This window comes from Mastigoproctus giganteus, chromosome 7 (assembly GCF_048544385.1).
Source record: "Mastigoproctus giganteus isolate SK-2022 chromosome 7, ASM4854438v1, whole genome shotgun sequence".
NCBI classification, from domain to species: Eukaryota; Metazoa; Arthropoda; class Arachnida; order Uropygi; family Thelyphonidae; genus Mastigoproctus; species Mastigoproctus giganteus.
Genome location: NC_143581.1, coordinates 191,439,818 through 191,457,410, shown reverse-complemented (window position 1 = coordinate 191,457,410; position 17,593 = coordinate 191,439,818). Strand labels below are relative to the sequence as shown.

At 39.5% G+C, this 17,593-nt stretch overlaps 1 protein-coding gene across 1 annotated transcript in view; it reads left to right on the top strand.

Moving 5' to 3' along the window:
- LOC150083498 (putative G protein-coupled receptor CG31760) overlaps positions 1-17,593 on the top strand; it is a 397,647-nt gene that overhangs the window by 340,849 nt on the left and 39,205 nt on the right. Inside the window, exons 6-9 of the mRNA XM_090377319.1 lie at positions 2,476-2,626; positions 2,997-3,139; positions 3,244-3,345; positions 16,797-16,950. Of these exons, the coding sequence (XP_090233445.1) occupies positions 2,476-2,626; positions 2,997-3,139; positions 3,244-3,345; positions 16,797-16,950 (550 nt within the window). The remainder of the gene's footprint in view (positions 1-2,475; positions 2,627-2,996; positions 3,140-3,243; positions 3,346-16,796; positions 16,951-17,593) is intronic.

Sequence of the window (17,593 nt, the reverse complement as noted above, 5' to 3'; positions counted from 1 at the left end):
GTATTAGTATAATCTGTTTCTTTAAGAGTACTCCACTTCAAGAGACTGCATTACAATTCAACAAATTATTACACGTTATTGCACTAAAATGCAAAATTGTTTTCTTCATTACAATGGAATTAATAACAATTAGCTGATAAAAGAAAAGATGCCCATTTTAGTACACGTAGTTATATTAGCGCTTATTCCAATTAACCCAACCCAGGCTAAGGCTTCGACCAAATTCTTCCACAATGTATATATATACTGGCAGTTCTCGCTTTACGAGTTTTTTTTTTTTTTTTTTCAAAGTACAGTATCAACAAAATCGAAAATATGAATATTAATTGCAAAAAACGAATGTTAAACATTCATAAATACCGCATTTCAAACCACGCGTGCAGTTAAACAATACATTGTACCGCGCTTTACGATTTTAATCCGTTACCATCGTATCGCGAAAATATCGTAATGTGAAAATATCGTATCGTATCGTATCGTAATGTGAACCCAAAAAACACATTTGTGGTAATTCATTCCACGACCTCGGAAGTTAAAATTCTCGCTATATAACTCCTAAACGGTCGTTTTTATAGTGTAAATTGTATTAATTACCAATTCAAATCATTAAACGCACTACACTTTCAACGTTATCATATGTTCTCGTTATAAGAATCAATTTTGAACGTCTTTGTGATATTTGTCTAAAGCACATTTCTGGAAGTCACGACCATAAAACAATAAAAACAATTTGCACTTTCCGATTTATTGCTCTTTTCTGTTACTGCAAGCAATTATAAACGTGTAGTAATATCGATCTTATTGCTTTTGCGAAAATACCGATAGCTGGAATTGTGTGGTTGTTTGCGTTATGGTGAAATGTGTTTCCCCTTTATTGAAATCTTCAATCGTATAAAAAACATAAATAAATCTTCAGAATCTTCTGTTCAATCCTTTTTTTTTTTAAGTTCGTAAACTTGTTACTCCGCGCAAATCGTGTTAGTTGCAATTTGTGCATTCCGTTAAAAAATGCTTACACATGCTATCGAAATTTATAAAGAAAAGAGAAAATTATCTTGGAAATAAACACCTCTTGAAGAATTTCTGAAGACGACGACTCCTTGTGAAACAAACCAACGAGTGCCGAGTCAATAATGAGTGATCGACGAGTGTGCATTTAGTCGATTGTTTGTTATTTGGTTTTTAGGAGCATTAGCAACTAAGGCCATATTGCTCCGGGAATATGCGGTGGTCATTCCCTGACCTTTCCGCATTCTCCGTATTTGGTGGTGACGGGCTCGAACCCCTGTCTAATCAAAAAGCGTGTGCTACGCACTGCTGCTCCTTCCCACCTGGCTACAGAGGCGCCCTCTCGTCAGTAACATAAAATACATTACAAGGCTAAAGCTGAAAAGTTGCCAAGGAGCAGGCAATCCATAATAATAATAAAAAAATTACCAATAACGGTAACATTTAATAACAAAAGTAATTAATAATCATAATAATTTAATTAATTTCAACTAAAATAGGTTATTTTGGCAATAAACGAGGTGCATTCAAGTTATAAGGTCTCCAAATTTATATTTAAATTGTACAATTAATAAATGACAGAGCTACAAGGCTCAATAAGTTCTACGTTATATATCAATCAACAATGAATGAATAAGAGGAATTACCTGCATAATGACCTGTAGAATGATTCAATGCTAATTCTCTCCGTTATTCAAATAAGTATAAATATAATTTAAATGAATTCTTCACACTTGAAGAAAAAATCGATGATCCAATGCACCTGGAATCAAAGGCCTAAGAATCCCAAACCCGACTCCAAAATACATCAAACCACCAATCAATATCCACGAGCGAAAGAAAACATTAGGTCCATACTTAAAAAACGAATGCTAAAATAATATTAAAAATTTCTGTTACTTTCCTGAAGTGGACAAGGCTTTTCGACACGGGTCTTGATCACAGGATAGTATTATTCTGTACTATCATGATTTCTAATGTCGAAATTTCACGCAGATGCCTGGTTTCCAGACACTGCAATTTGCAGAGCTGAAGTCTTTCTTGGTAAGGACACCCCCCCTTTTTATTCCTGATTTAGCATACAAGGCAATACAACGATATAATTGTCACTACACGCTGAATTATGCTAATATCTCTGCTATTCACAAAAGAGGAAGTAATCTAACGGCAAAGTTAGTAATAACCTGCAAGCTCGACGTTTGTAATATGGAAAATAATGAAGTCGGCAATTAAAAAGGTATTGAAGGACCGATTTGAGAGGAAGGCAGGTATACAACAATTACAACATTGATTTACATTTTCTTTAGAAAGTGCGAAGCACTGTCTCGTATGAAAACGTTTTAAAATGGTCTGGTTACAGAAACATGTACGTAGAATAAATGTTCTGCTTTTTGAAATAGTTATTCCTGTTCCAAAATAATATTATTTAACTTAGTTGCTAATATTAATTTATTTTTAATCTTTTAGGCTTTTAGGCGTGGTTAGTATTGATATAGATGTCACAGACATGGATGTTGACCAGTGTGACACTCGTCCACCAGTGGAAAACATCTCTCACACCCACTGGCCGATGGAGACTTTCCTTGGTTCCCACAAATGTGACAACTTTAGTAGTGTGGTATGTAGCTGTCTATTCACTGTCTTTTAAATATCCCTTTGCCTCATTTCAAAAACATTCAAAAGTTCCATGAGCGATTTTTTTTTCTAAAAAATTAATAAATATGCGTACTTTATGCCAAGGATTGTAAATCTGCTGGAAACAATCCAGAAAGGCACTTTGTGCGACCGACGTTTATCTTAGCGTGTGAAGACTTTAACGGAGCGCACCGATTGCTCCCAATTCGTCAATTTATCAAGAAGTCAAACGTACAAGGGGAGGTTTATTATGATATACTGTATTTCCGGGAACTTTTATCGATATATCCTGTATTATTTTTTAAATTATAAAATTAAATTCTGAATACAGTATTTTATATCTCCTATTTTAGTGTGTGTTCAGCCAAGGTTACGGATGGGTCCGGGGAGCGTACAAGTGTCACTGTCGGAAAGGTTTCTATTCGGCTACTGGCAATCCTGTTTTTAATGGTTCCTTGGTAGATTCTGCTTGGAAAGAAAAAATGCTGGTAAACGGGTAAGGCTATTTATAGATTAATTTTTATAAAATAAGTTTCAGTTTAGCTTCCCTCATTTCTTCTGGCGAGCGATTAAAATTAACATTGTTTTATCATTTTCCAGCCCCACCTATGACATGCTGTACGTCTGCAAGCGCTGTCAGCCTGGTTGTACTATATGTGTAGACGACGCGCCATGCCTTTCAAATTATAATTGGGCGTTCCGGTAAGCATCTTATTCTATTTGCCCTTTACTTGATTTTAGTGGACCTTGGCTCCAATTTCTCCTTCCCAGGCTAATTAATCACAATGGGCATTAAGACGGATCATATTATTTCTTTTTTAGCTTTAACCCTATCAGTAAAAGTATCCGTTGAAGATGTCGGCTTGTGGCAGTTGGAGCTAAGAAGCTGCTGAGTTCGCCAAAAGTTAAACGATTATTTTAACGTTATAGAAAAACCTTCCCATGGACTTGGCGTAGCGGTCAGTTAGACTGTTAGATGACAATCCAATACGACGTTCGTCTCTTGTTAGCTCTCATTAGATTCTAGTAATTATTTCACTTTGAATGCATAAGTATTACTTGTGTCGACGTTTTTCGGTGTCTGCTACTCCTGTTTATTAATGATAAGGCTGATGACTGTTTAGAAGCCGTAACGGAGTAATACATTTAACACGTTCAACTTGCCTATCAAGGAAAGTTGTACATATTAGAGGATAATCAATGGTTACTTAACAACTTAACCACTGATTTTCCTGTTTTAAAGGTAACCTTAAAAAAAGCCTATTTAATAAGGTTAGCTTAATAAGATTAAGTATTTAACAGATCGTAAATTCTATATAATATTCAGTTAATATCGCAGCAATGTGCAGTTGATATTGATTTGATCGATATGCGCCGTCAGTCAAGGTTAGTCAAAACCTACAAGAGATGAACATTATGCAGTATACTTGTCAAGATAACGACCTACTCAAAGGCAAAACTACAGGGTTGTTAAAATTAAAGTATCCCTATGTAGAGGGCTCTGGAGCGAGTTCTAAGGCTCGTACTGAAGAGAAATTTGGACAACATGTACAATAAAGAATGCGCTCGCCATTTATTGGGAAAAAAAAATTTGTTACAAAATTTGTCACTGTATGGCGCATAACTATCTTAGTTACGATTATGCAAATAACGTAAGTTATTTGCATAATCATAAGCTATTGCCACAGCGCCACTACTCAGCTGTGCCGTGCTGTACTGTACTGTACTGTACTGTACGTATAAAAGCAAAGCAGTCTCTTCAAAATCATACAGTAGATGTTTGCCTGCACTACTGCAACAATGCCAACAACATTGCAGGAAAAGGCGCTGTTAGTGAAGCTGTACTATCGGAACAGCAACAATGCAGCTGCGGCTATCAGAGAATTCCGGCGTCAGAAGCGCATAAGGCGTGGACCTATGACTGTTTGTGCCTCCCGCAAAACGATTGCGAAATTTAAAGAGACAGAACATTTTGGTGTTCAACCAGGTAAGCATGCTAACCTGAGGCTCTTACCTAAGGATCCTACGGATACCTCCAAGGCATACCGCCCGACTGCGCTGCTTCCCATTCTCGGCAAGGTTTTTGAGAGACTACTGCTCTCCCGCTTCCAACCCCGATATGAAGCCAGTGGGTTGGCATCCTCGCTTCAATTTGAATTCAAACAAGGGTGCTCCACAATTGATGCTCTATCTCAAACCCTCAAAGTTGCAGAACAGTCCGATGCAACTTATGTACTGACAATCTTCATTGACTTCAAAGGAGCTTTTGACACAGTGTGGTGGCCGGGCGTTCTTCAGAGGGCCAGAGTCTCTAACTGTACCTGGAATTTCTACCACTACCTCAAACGCTACTTCTCTAACCGCAAGGTCAGCATCAAAACAAAATATCATTGCATCACCCGACATCTAACCCGAGGCTGTTCCCAGGGCTCCATCCTGGGGCCAGCTGTCTGGAATATGATACTCGACGACTGGCTCCTGAGGGAATACTCACACACTACTCAGCTTTCTTACGCCGACGATATGGTTATCATCATCGAGGACCCCACCCGCGCCACCATAGAAACCCAGGCTGTAGTTATTCTCTCTGCTCTGTCCGTATGGGCAGAGCAGAGAATAACTCTGTCTCCACTGAGAAGAGCAAAACCCTCCTATTGAAAGGCAAACTGGACTTCTCCAGACCTCCTACCATACGTTTTAATAGCCGCCCACTGAAAAACTACCGATCGGTGAAGTACCTATGAGTAATTTTGGACGACAGGAGAACTTTCATCCCCCCCATCCAAGCTATCAAAGAAAAGATAAAAAATTACGTAACTATGTTAGCACGCTTTACCCGCAAGGACTGGGGTCTTAAAGGACCAACTCAACGCCTTCTATATTCAGCAGTATTTATACCAATTGTCACATATGGAGTTGCAGTATGGTACCACCGAATGGCTTTAGTGCATGCTCAACGTAAAATTCAGCAAATTCAACGACTTATGCTACTACAAATGACCCGCGCATGTAGAACGACATCAACTGCCGCCCTACAGGTACTGTGTCAAAGTCAAAGTATTTTTTTTGTAGTTTACTGGCGGTTTCCAGGGTGTCCCCTATGTCCGCCGTTCGTTAAGCTTAATTGTGTGCCAGCAGAATCGTTTTTTTAGTTCATCTAATTAAAATTTAAGTTTAAAGTTAAGTTTAAGTTGAAGTTTAGATCAAATCGTTTGAATGTGTTTTAGTTAATTTAAGTTAATGTTTAGTGTTTAGTTTTAGGTTAGGGTTAAGTTAAGTTTGAGTAAAGTTTAAGTTCTGTTGTGTGTTTAAGTTGAGTGTTAGTTAATTTAGTGGGCAAGTTTGGGTTTGAGTTAAGTAATTATGAAGCTGGTTTTGACATTAGTGTAGGTTCGGTTTAGGTTTAAATTTAAGTTATAGATGAGTTTAAGTTTAGGTTGTAGTTTAGGTTTAAGTTTAAGCTTAGATTTGAGTTACTGTTTAATTAAAGTTATATGTTTAATTTATGGTTGATGTTTCCTAATTTAATTAGTTTTAAGTTAAGCTGAAGTTAAGTCGGGTTTGAGGTAGAGTTAGGTTTAATTTAATTTTAGTTTAAGTTTAGGTTGAATGTAAGATTTAAGATTTGAGTGTGATTTATAATTATAGTAAGTATTTAGTGAGTGATAAGTACGCGAGCCTTTACGGAATTTAAGTTATCTATCGCGGTTACTATTTATAATTGTCATTAGTGTGTGTAATGTGTTGTGTTTGTGGCTGGCATCTGGCATTTAGCAGCAGGGGGCCGCGGAGAACTAGTCCCGACCCCCCGCTCCCGTACCGCGCCACGAGGAGGCAGCCAGATTCTCTTTTTTTTTTTTTTTTTTTTTTTTTTTTTCCTCCTTTCTCCCTTCCTTTAACATGGTTATAAGCTTAGTATTACGTGGTAAGCCATCCCACACTTGCAGGGCCCAATCCTGACCTAGTGTGAGGGATATCTAGGTATGTCACTTAGTCATTACGTGTTTATGGACCGTCCAAATGTAGTAGATCCCACACTTGCAGGGCCCAATCCTGACCTAGTGAGGAAGATACTAGTGTTGACACATGATTTGGACTGTTCAATTGTGATGGATCCACTCTCGCAGGGCTCAATCCTGACCTAGTGCGGTGCCTCATGGTGAGTGAAAGTCTGTATTTACATGGTTTAATATCCATTTTGGCAAAGGCCCTGGCATTTTCGAGCCCATGCTGGTCTGGTGAGTTGATGGTAGTTTAGGGCACATATTGAAGACACATATTGATGACACTTAAGCGTGAGTATTGCCCAGAGTGGCATGTCCATTTGTGGTGGACCACCACGTGGTTCCAGTTTAATGACGCACATCACAGTGTGGATTGAGTCCCAGTTCGTCCAGTCCAACCAGTCAGTTCTGATTGTTCCCTTGTATCGCCTGTCTTCTTTTGAAAACGCGCTCCGCGAAAGTCGATACCTGTTTATAGTGTTCCTCAGTAGCAACCAACCGTGGAAAGTCACTTGTATCAGAGACGTTGGTTTCGAGTTGAAGGGGAAGCCTGTAATCCGTGTAGTAGGGACACTCCAGGATGATATGTTGGACCGTTTCCAGGCCCCCACACTTACAGCACGGGGTAGCTGATAATCCCAGTGCGTTTAGCCTCGAGTTCAGGCTGCCATGACCACTAAGGAGGAATGTTAGGTAGAGTCCCGGATTAAACCACGATCTTATTTGTTTGGTTATTTCCGCCGCTTGAGGTAGGAATAGATGTGTTGTCCGCCCCTTGCTGTCATTGGTCCAGCTCTCTTGCCAGTCTATGACGTATAGTTCCCGTAGTCTCTCGTTGTCTTTTTTAATTGTGAGGTTTCTATCTATTTGGTATCTTTCAAAAATAGATATGATGTTCCTACTTCGGCAATATTGGAGATAGGTATTTATGACCTCAAATTTAATTGGGAGCTTTCCGCTAATTATCTGTAGTGCTGATGTTGATATAGTGCGGGCGCTTTGGTGGATGCCAGAAGGAAGAATCTTTGGGCTTGAGTGATTATTTTGTTAACAGTATGTTTTTGTATACTGCCTGCCCATGCACCTGCAGCGTAAGTTATGATTGGAAGCAGAATGCAGTTGTAGTAAAGCAACAAGGTGCGTGGTTTGATATCCCACGAGGTTCTGGTAATTCGAATTAATTTTCCTGTTACTGTCTTAACTTTCTGGAGTATATATTTTGCATGGGGTATGTATTGCTTTTTACTGTCAATCATCACTCCAAGGTATTTAAGTGTAGGGACCATTTTTAGGGTTTGGCTTCCAATCTTTATGTTTGGTGGTCGTTTTATATCCAGTTTTCCTTTCAACAGGATCTGTTTGGTTTTGTCTGAGGAGATTTCTAGTTTATGTGTGGTAGTCCAGGCAGTCAGGTCTTCGAGGATTTCTTGAGCGGCGCTTTCCAAGGATAACCTTGAATTCCCTTGTAGTAGAATAATGAGGTCATCTGCAAATGCAATCTTTGCTGCCGTGTTGTGTTGGCGCGTAAGCCACCCATCAAGGACCACGTTCCAGCAGAGTGGGCCAAGAACAGATCCCTGTGGGCAGCCCCGCGTAACTGGCCTGGTGACATGGCATTCTCCAGAGAAGACCACTAGGCTGCGATCATTGAAATAGTCCGCTAGGAGTCGATAGATGGGGATTGACACTTCGGCCTCTCGGAACCTCTCAAGGACACTCTGCCACCAGATGGTGTCAAAGGCCCCTTTGAAGTCAACCGAGAGACCAAGGACATACTTTGATTCTGTGTTTGCAATGGCGTTTTGCAGTGCTACAATGGCATCCACGGCTGATCTGCCCTGGGTAAACCCAAATTGGGATTCAGAAGAAAGATGTTTCCTGTTGTAATAGGCTCTCAGTCTCTGGGCCAGGAGTTTTTCCAGGGTTTTCCCCAGCACTGGGAGAAGAGCTATTGGCCGGTAGGAGGTGGGTAGGTTTGATGATTTCTCCGGGTTTTTAACTAGAAGTTTTAAGTTGGCCTTCTTCCAGGGTTTCGGAAAGATGCCGTGGGTCAGGCAGGAGTTAAAGAGATTTATGAGTAAAGTTGGACACTGTGACCAAATTCTCTTGACTGTGGCCACTTCCATGAGATCCAAGCCTGGGCATTTGCCATTTTTCATTGTTGAAATTGCGTTTTCAATTTCATCCGCAGTGAAGATCTCCTCCTCTGAGGGCGCAAGATATGTTAGGTGAGCCATGCGCATTTTAGTTTGTGTTGAACTTTCGGGCCACATTATGTCTTGGCGGATCAGTTCATCCAAGATGGTATCTATGGATTCATTCCAGGTAAGGCTCTCAGTCTCGCCTGTGGTCATGATGGACTGAAACACCTCCCGCCCTACAGGTACTAACAGGCTGCCTCCTCTTGGACCTCCACGTCGCTTTTATCGGACTCTCTCATGCCATCAAGAAGAATAAGGAACCTGAATTCCTCGCTGTTCAAACCCGTGCCGATACCGACATCAAACAGGAACATAAACGTGTGTGGCTAGAATTGATAAACATATGGCAAACCCGCTGGAATAACTCCACAACTGGTGCAACTACTAAACTTTTCCTCCCCGAGGTAACCTACATCAACAACGTTCCACTTGGTTCTTCCCAAACGTCTATGCTTCCTTCCTATTAACTGGCCACGGGTCCTTCAAGAGACGCCTTCTAGAGTTCGGCCTAGTCGAGGATGCCCTCTGTACCTGCGGAGAACCTGAAGACTGGGACCACGTGATGCCCTCATGCAACGTATACTTAGACCTAAGAATCGAACTACTCCTAGACCTCCACACTACATCACTTCGGCCAGAAACCAAGTTACTGGAATCTAACGATGCTTTCCGTGCACTAACCACTTATGCCAACGAGGTCTTTCGTCGTCGCTGGCATCACCTATAACTCCCGAACACTACTCCTGGATAACCTCCTCCACACAGCAACTGATACCGAGCACCGGAAACTTCCAGTCATGAAATTGAAAATTGAGGCCAGCCCTACCGACGCCGCTCCGTGATTCTCCACAGTGACAATCCTGGACTCTAATTTGAACTTTACCTGTTTTCTTCCTACCCACAGTCCTTCTCCAGGACTCCTACAACTGCACCTAGCACTCTTCCTGCTTCTTTTCGCCTGGGAGGATGCCTACGTTCTGTCATCCCCCGCTATCTTCCCTGTCTCTTCTCTGCTCTTTCCTTGGCCCTCCCCACTCTCACTCCTGCAGGAGTGTGGACGGCCCGTCAGATGTCTTTTACTCCCTGGTCCGGCTCCTAGTGCCAGTGGACGGATGCTGGGAGGCTCCTTCCTGGTGATCGCGCCTCCCAATAACGAAGAGGACAGTCAAACAACACACTACTCACACATAACCCACACTAACTGGCTTTGCTATGTTAACAGAGTACTTAACGCCGATTTCTGGGAAACCACGGGAACCGCATAACAATAACACTATGTCACTGCTATACTATGTTCAACCAGGTAGAGGTCGAAAACGAGTGGACTCCTCTCGTGCTGAAGATGTGGTTATGGCTGTCGTGGATTTATCAAGTCCAGGGGCTCACATCTGATGAGTATGGGCTTGGCATACCCAGGGTCCTGAGCTGGATATCATCATTCTTCTCTTTCTTGGTGATTTTCTTCTACTTCTCTCTCTCTCTCTCTCTCTCTCTCTTAGGGTAACTCGGGAATTTTTTTTTTTTTTTTTTTTTTGGCTGTTGCAGCATAAGCCTCAGGCTTCCTTGTACCATATAGCTAATAATAATAATAAGTAAATCTCCATGTGGTAGCGCAAGTGTGCCGGTTGCTTCTCGTGAAGTGGACATGCCGTATTCCACTGTAAGGCTAGTAATGCGTCAGTTGTTGCGGTACTATCATTACAAGATGCACATGCTACAGCAGCTAAAGCATGGTGATGCAGATATTCGTTTCACATACGCACTTCAGTTTCTGGCGCGAATGACAGTGGATATCACTTGGCCATGGAACATCCTTTGGAGTGATGAAGCCCACTTCTGCTTAAATGGACAAGTGAATACGCAAAACTGTCGCATTTGGGCAACAGAAAACCCTCGAGTTATCCAAGAGGTCTCCCGTTGCATTCTCCAAAAGTGACAGTGTGGTGTGCATTTACGGCCACATTCATGATTGGGCTTTTTTTTTTTTTGAACAAGTAACACTGACTGGACCCCGCACCTGTTCTATCACTGGACAGCGATATCATGAAATGTAGGCAAATTTCGCAATACCAGAGCTGCAACAACGTGGGTGCCTTCAGGATACCATATTCATGCATGCAAGATGGTGCTCACCGCACATCCACCGTTGTGTCCAAAGATTGCTAAGGCAACACTTTACAGGCGAACGAGTCGTCAGCAGCTGTTTCCAGACATCTTGGCCACCTCGATCACCGAAACTTCACTTCATGCGACTTCTAGTTGTGGGGTTTTTTGAAGAACCATGTGTATCGGGGATGTCAAACTCTGGCAGATCTGAAGGACAGCATTAGACGTCATGTGCTGGCTATTCCAGTTGACATGCTGTAGAAAATGCTGTTCTTCGAATGGAAACTGCTGTTGCCCAAAATGGAGGACACATTGAACAATTGTTACGCTGTTCAAGTGATTTGTATTGCCAGAGCGCCATATAGTGACAAATTTTGTAACTAATTTTTTTTCCCAATAAATAGCGAGCGAATTCTTTATTGTACCTGTTGTCCAAATTTCTCTTCAGTGCGAGCCTTTTATCGCTCCAGAGCCCTCTACATAGAGATACTTAAATTTTAACAACCCTATATAACAGATAGAATTCCAAACGAGCTTCACGTGATCTCAAACGACCACACGGAATCAGCCGTCAGCCTCCAACACTTCTGATGCATCCAGGCGAAGAATTGACGGTATGATAGTTTTCCACTAAACCTGTTATACGGAAGACAAGTGTATTCCTGCTTAATACTTTAATCAATGTGTCTAATCTAACCATGCAAAACATTATTACATTAAGGTTAGGTTAAATCAATTTGTATAAGGAAAAGCTCGCAATTTATCAAAAACACATGGCAATCAACTGCCGTTGCTTGCAGGGCAATGGTAGCTAAATGTGATATAAATAAATAAATAATAATAAAAGAGACATATATCGCTATACAAGCGAGCCCATCACAGCAAAAGCTAGAGCCCTCGTGGATAGCAGAGTTGGTATAATCACGTCTTCCCATATCGGGCGGAAAAGACAGAGTTCGAATCTCGTCAATGACGCGAGGAATTTTTATAAGCCTTTTTCACAACGTGGCTGAGTTAGTCGGTCTCAGGTGAGGGTAGCATGGTTTATTCAACCGGTAACTCGAATTTTTCGTCCAGCAAACAGAAAATTGACTAGAGAACATTTACAGATATAATATATACGGCGCAATATGGTCTAAGTCACTGATGCACCTAAAGCAACCAACCAAAGCTGGGGGGGGTGCAAAAATATATAGTACATTTATGAGATTTTGCTGCTCCATGGGATATGACACCGAAAGGGTCAATCACCAAAAGGTTTATTACCTCAATAAGTCGTACATTCCCAAAGCCTCCTCCCTGGTACTCGCCTGGATTGCAAATCACCTTCCTGATTACAGACCATGGACCGCTTCAGTAAAAACTGACAACCGTGGGAATAGAAAATAACTCATATTGCCACTGTGGTGAAGAGGAGTTCTGGGTACACTTTATGTATGAGTGTCCCACTTATGACAAGGCCAGACTTCAATTCTTCGGAGATTCAAGGAAATCCCCCGAAATCAGGAGTCAACTTTACTACATGAAGAGGCAACATACCTAGCCTTAACACGCTACGCCCAGGCTGTATTCACTTCTAGACGAGTTAGACTTGCGGAACTCAGGACAGGACACGACAGAACAACGCACCACCCCTGCGAACCCCGACTGGGATAGGATAATGATAAGGTGATAACCGGATTGATGTTTAAGAGGAATCAGTTGTTTCAGCGATTAGTTCAGTCTGTATGGTGATATTGAATTCTTTAATGTAAAGATCCTCTTTTTATATACTAATATTACTCAAAAGTGTTGTTTTGAAAGGTTGTGAAACGGAATACAAGTCTGACATTTAGCCATCTGTGCATCCAGTGCTACAATTTCTTGACTTTTATTGGTGGTGCACAAAGAAGGAGAATGCCAACTGAGATGAAAAGATTATCCTTACAAAGGTAATTTCACTGACAAAGCAGAAATCAAAGAGATCCTCCATTTTACATTCTTGTAAAGCAAAACGACACGAGAGAGACAGAAGCCTCACTGAAGAAAAGACAATTATCAAGTTGTGATCTGTGATGCCTAATGGACAACTAAACACTGACTATGTTCTTTGAAGGGTTGTTGATGAGGAAAAGGTTAAGAGGCTTGGGTATGTAGTTGGGATTGTCTTGTATTCTGGTAGGTAAATGCACAACTTGTGTAAAGTCATTAGTATTTACAAAATCCTGTGCCACTCCTTGTCAGAAATCAGTTGAGTCCGTGTAACTAGAAAACTGATGTCATCTGCAGTCTTGAACATTAAAATTGCTAAGGAAATTTACCTCGCTGTTAGGAAAGTTATATTGAATAAAGTCAAGTTTTGGAGAAAGGAAATAAAAAAAAATAAAATAAGTGGTTTGTGGAGTTCGGAGAAGAGGCAACAGTGATCTTAATAGAATGGAAGGGAAATATTTTAAGCCAGAGGAAATCAAAAGGAGGAGATTCCAATTAGGAATTATTTAACAAGGAATATATCAACAGTGGAAATATGCATAAAAAAGTTTCTTTTTTAAAATTTCTTTTAAAGCGATAGGAATCAAAATACGAATAATAAGGGCAACTGATATGAGTAGTTGTGGAGGTATGTGGTCTCAGTGATGTCCATTTCCACCTAAAATGTTCCAAGTACTTACTTTTTCTGTCGGATAAAGTAACTAGGACTTTTCATATTGTAGGTGGAAATGAACGTCACTGAAACCACGTATACTGTATTTGACAAACGAATAGGGAAGTTTGGGAAGTTTAAATCTTTTTGCAGATAAGCTCGTTCTGCTTGACTATTCATGAAGCATTGAGTGGATAACGTAAAAGTAGAGTACATAAGGTAAAAGTGCAGGAAAAAAGGGGTTGATTGTTAAATTTCTATTATAGACTAAGAAGAAAATCGGAACAGAATCTATTATATAAATTATGCATTTACATGATAACCTTTGTTTAAAATTAAAATTTATTCAAAAATCAAAGTACTGTAATCACCCCATCACTCCTAAAGTAGACTGTTAGTTGATTCTCGTGGTAGTATGACTATTCGTCAGAGGTTCCAAACTTTTATACCTTGAGCCCCCTTAATTTTTCATACATTTCCTGCGCCTCCAGGTTCCAGCACAAGTTCAAATGAAACAGATTTGATATAAAATTTAGCTATGAATATACATACTTTTATAAATTACTATGCACTTCAATGAAATAAAATACGAATAATAGAAATAAATATAAAAAAAATGCTTCATACTTGGATTAGTGGATGGTTTTGTCCAGATTTCGTTAAAAAAAGTGCTTCATGAAAACAAGCGCGCACACACACACACACACACAAAAAGTGTTCCCGGACGGAATCACCCCACACACTTTGGGAACTTCTATAGGTGCAATGTTTCTGACCTTGCACATGGAGGTATGGTGTGGTGTGGTAAGCGTCAAAGTAATTAAGGCTTCAGTATATTGTATCTGGAAATTGAGCGTATCTGGTCGATTTGCGTGTTTTGCTAGACTAAAAACTCGAGTTTTCCAGCGAAAAAACAACCATGCTGTCATCGACTAAGACCGATTAACTCGACAATGTGTAAAAATGCCATAAAAGTTTCTCCACGTCACTGAAGTGAGGAACTTTTGTGAGCTTTTTTCACAACTTGGAGGTATATACAGATTTAACTAACAGTCAGTTAACTAATAAGCAGAGGATTTGGTTCTTATTCAACGACTGGCCTTCCCGAAATTCGGTCCACCTGATTCAATATCAGTTTTATCATCGCTTTAGGCTCTCAGTTAGCAGACATATTATACTTGGAAGCCTTATGGATCATTCCCTAATCATTACAGCTGCCAGCGCGCCATAAAAGAATTAAACCAACTCTAATCATTACACTTCAAATAATTTTCAAAAAAACAGTGATGGATTTCGAGGCTTTTAAATACCTTCTTCAGTGAAGAATTATTTAGTGGTAGAGCATTTTAAACTTTTTTTTCAATTAAAAACAGTTCATTATTCAAGATGTTTATTCTATTCAAAAATGTCAAATTATAACTTTCATGATAATTTATTTACCCATAATTATTGATATTTTTATTTCTTTATTTTAAAACTACAGTTTTTCTAAATAATTCTAAATAATTTAAAATGCATGACTTAAATATAAAAGAAATTACGTATACAGGCAACCCCCGTATAACACGGTACTTATATAACACGGTTAGATAATTTCGGTAAACCTCGCATAACGGTATTTTTGAGCTTTTGTGCGGGGAAAACCCTGCTATTATGTTGGATGCAATTTTTCAACATTTCCACTCTTTTTGAATCTCCGCTGTTGACTCGCTAGTCAAAAAAAAAATTATTGAGAAATCCCTGTACAGTATTTTATTTTTTTGGGAAATCCTCGTGTTACGTTCTGTGCTATTGAACTTGTGGAAAAATCTAGATTTCAAAGTTTTATTACTATTGGGTAGCAACACCAGGCCATCCAAAAGATTTAAGTCATCCAAAAGTTAAAGTTATGTTCCTAACACCAAAGTTGTACTAGGTTAATACAACTCTTTTTATTCGGCCATTAGATCAAGGCATTATATGCACCTTTAAAACTCATTACATCATAAAATAGTTACAATGGATTTTGGAAAAAAATTGATTCCGAATCTGTTGAAGTAATGGAAACATTTCTCAATTGTGTACTGTATCAGAATCAGAGCTTTATCGCGGAAAGAAGTAAAACTGTCAACAGGTGCGTGTTGGAAAAATGTATGCTCAGAGTCAGTTCATTCAGGAAATATGATCGAACAGGCAGAAACGAATTCGGTGCGATAGTAGAACTTGCTACGTTTTGATGATATGACTACTGAAGCATTCGTGGGTAGCATTAGTTGATAGAATCGCCCTCCTCCCCACACCAAGTGGAAAAGACCTGAGTTAGAATCCCGTCGATGAAGGGAGAAATATTTATGGGTCTTTTTCACAACGTGGCTGAGTTTGTTGGGCTCAGGTGAGGCAGCATGGTTTTTTCTCCCGGAAACTCGGGTTTTTCGTTCAGCAAAACAGAAAATCGGACACACGCAATTTATAGCCAATACACACAAAGTAACATGGCCTTAGTTGCCGATGCTCCCAAAAAAATTAAAAAAAGATATGATTAGTGAAGACGTTCAAGAATTACTGGTAGAAAAGGAGGCTGGCGAAGCGGATTTGGTGGAAATGGCATCGGAGGTAAAACCAAATCAATTCAGAGGATGATAGCGTAGATGAAAATTCTAAACTTCCAAATTTTACACTAAAAATCGTACGGGAACGCATAAAGTTAGCCGAGCAATTAGAATCTTATTTTTTTGAATGCAGGTTCTTGAATGAAAGGAGCCCAAAGTTCAAAAGGGAGCTTCAAAAATGCTTAGTTCCATACGATGAAATTCACAAAGATTTATCTAGCAAAAGCAAACAAATTACTGATTTTTAAAGAGAGCAGAAGATACACGAAATCCAGAATGGTGTATTTTTGTTAACATTCAGTTAACGAAATAGTGTGTTTTTGTTAGCTTTTGGAACGTAACCCCTCTCCCTTTTTGTACTTTTTCTCTTAGTCCCGTATAACATGGTTTCGCACCACACGACATTTTATAGGACCCTAACTACCGTGTTATACGAGAGTTACCTGTAACACACTTTTTATTGAGATTGTAACCTAATTTGAAAAGCGTTGCGACTATTTTAATTCAAAAATACGATTGAAATGAATATTTCAATATAATTGATTTCTTAACTTGCAAATTTAAGATAACCTGTGAAGAGTGTCCTAAGTTTTGTTGTCTTATATTTATTATTTGTTTCCTATCACTCTAGAATCTCCCTACTCACTATATCTGTTATTTGCATACTCCTCACTATGGTTCTGGCTGCTTACGTATATCGATACAGAAAGCTAAAGGTCATCAAGGTCGCTAGTCCTATCTTCCTTTGCATCACCCTCTTGGGATGCGTAATCATGTATGGAGAGGTAAGAATGCATGAAAATGACCACTTGACAAGAAAATAAAAACAAATCTCTCTTGCTCTTTTTCTTTCTTTTTTTTTTTTTTTTTTGTTTTTGGTAAATTGAAACATTCTAGGAAGCAACCCAGGTGACAGCTTCGCAGGATAATATCCCATACATTTCGTATCCATGGAAACGCTATCTCGAAAGAGAAAGAGCCCTTCCTTGGTAGGCATGCAATTAGTTCATTGCCCAGTTGAGATTTTGTTCTTTTTTTTCTGTTTTTTTTCTTTTTTTTTGCCCTATTTATTTTCTATCTTAACATTTATATAATACTGTAAATGAAAATCTGCATTTGCTCTAGAGACGTGATGAACTTCCCATTTTGGTTTTTTTCTCCTTACTTTCGTAACAAGCATTTTAGTAATAAAAAGCCAGTTACGTAGAAGTTAACTATTAAAAGGCAATCTCAGAAACGAGGGTTCTTCGAAATAGACCACAGACTGATTACCAAGAAACATATTTTTTTCCGAAGCAAACGGTGCACGATACTTAAACTGTTTTTTAGGTTTCATTAATGATGGAGATCTCGAGAGGAAAGAGGTATACCAAATGCATTCACCACTTAATTTCTTTAATACATCAATTACACAGCTAAATTTAACAG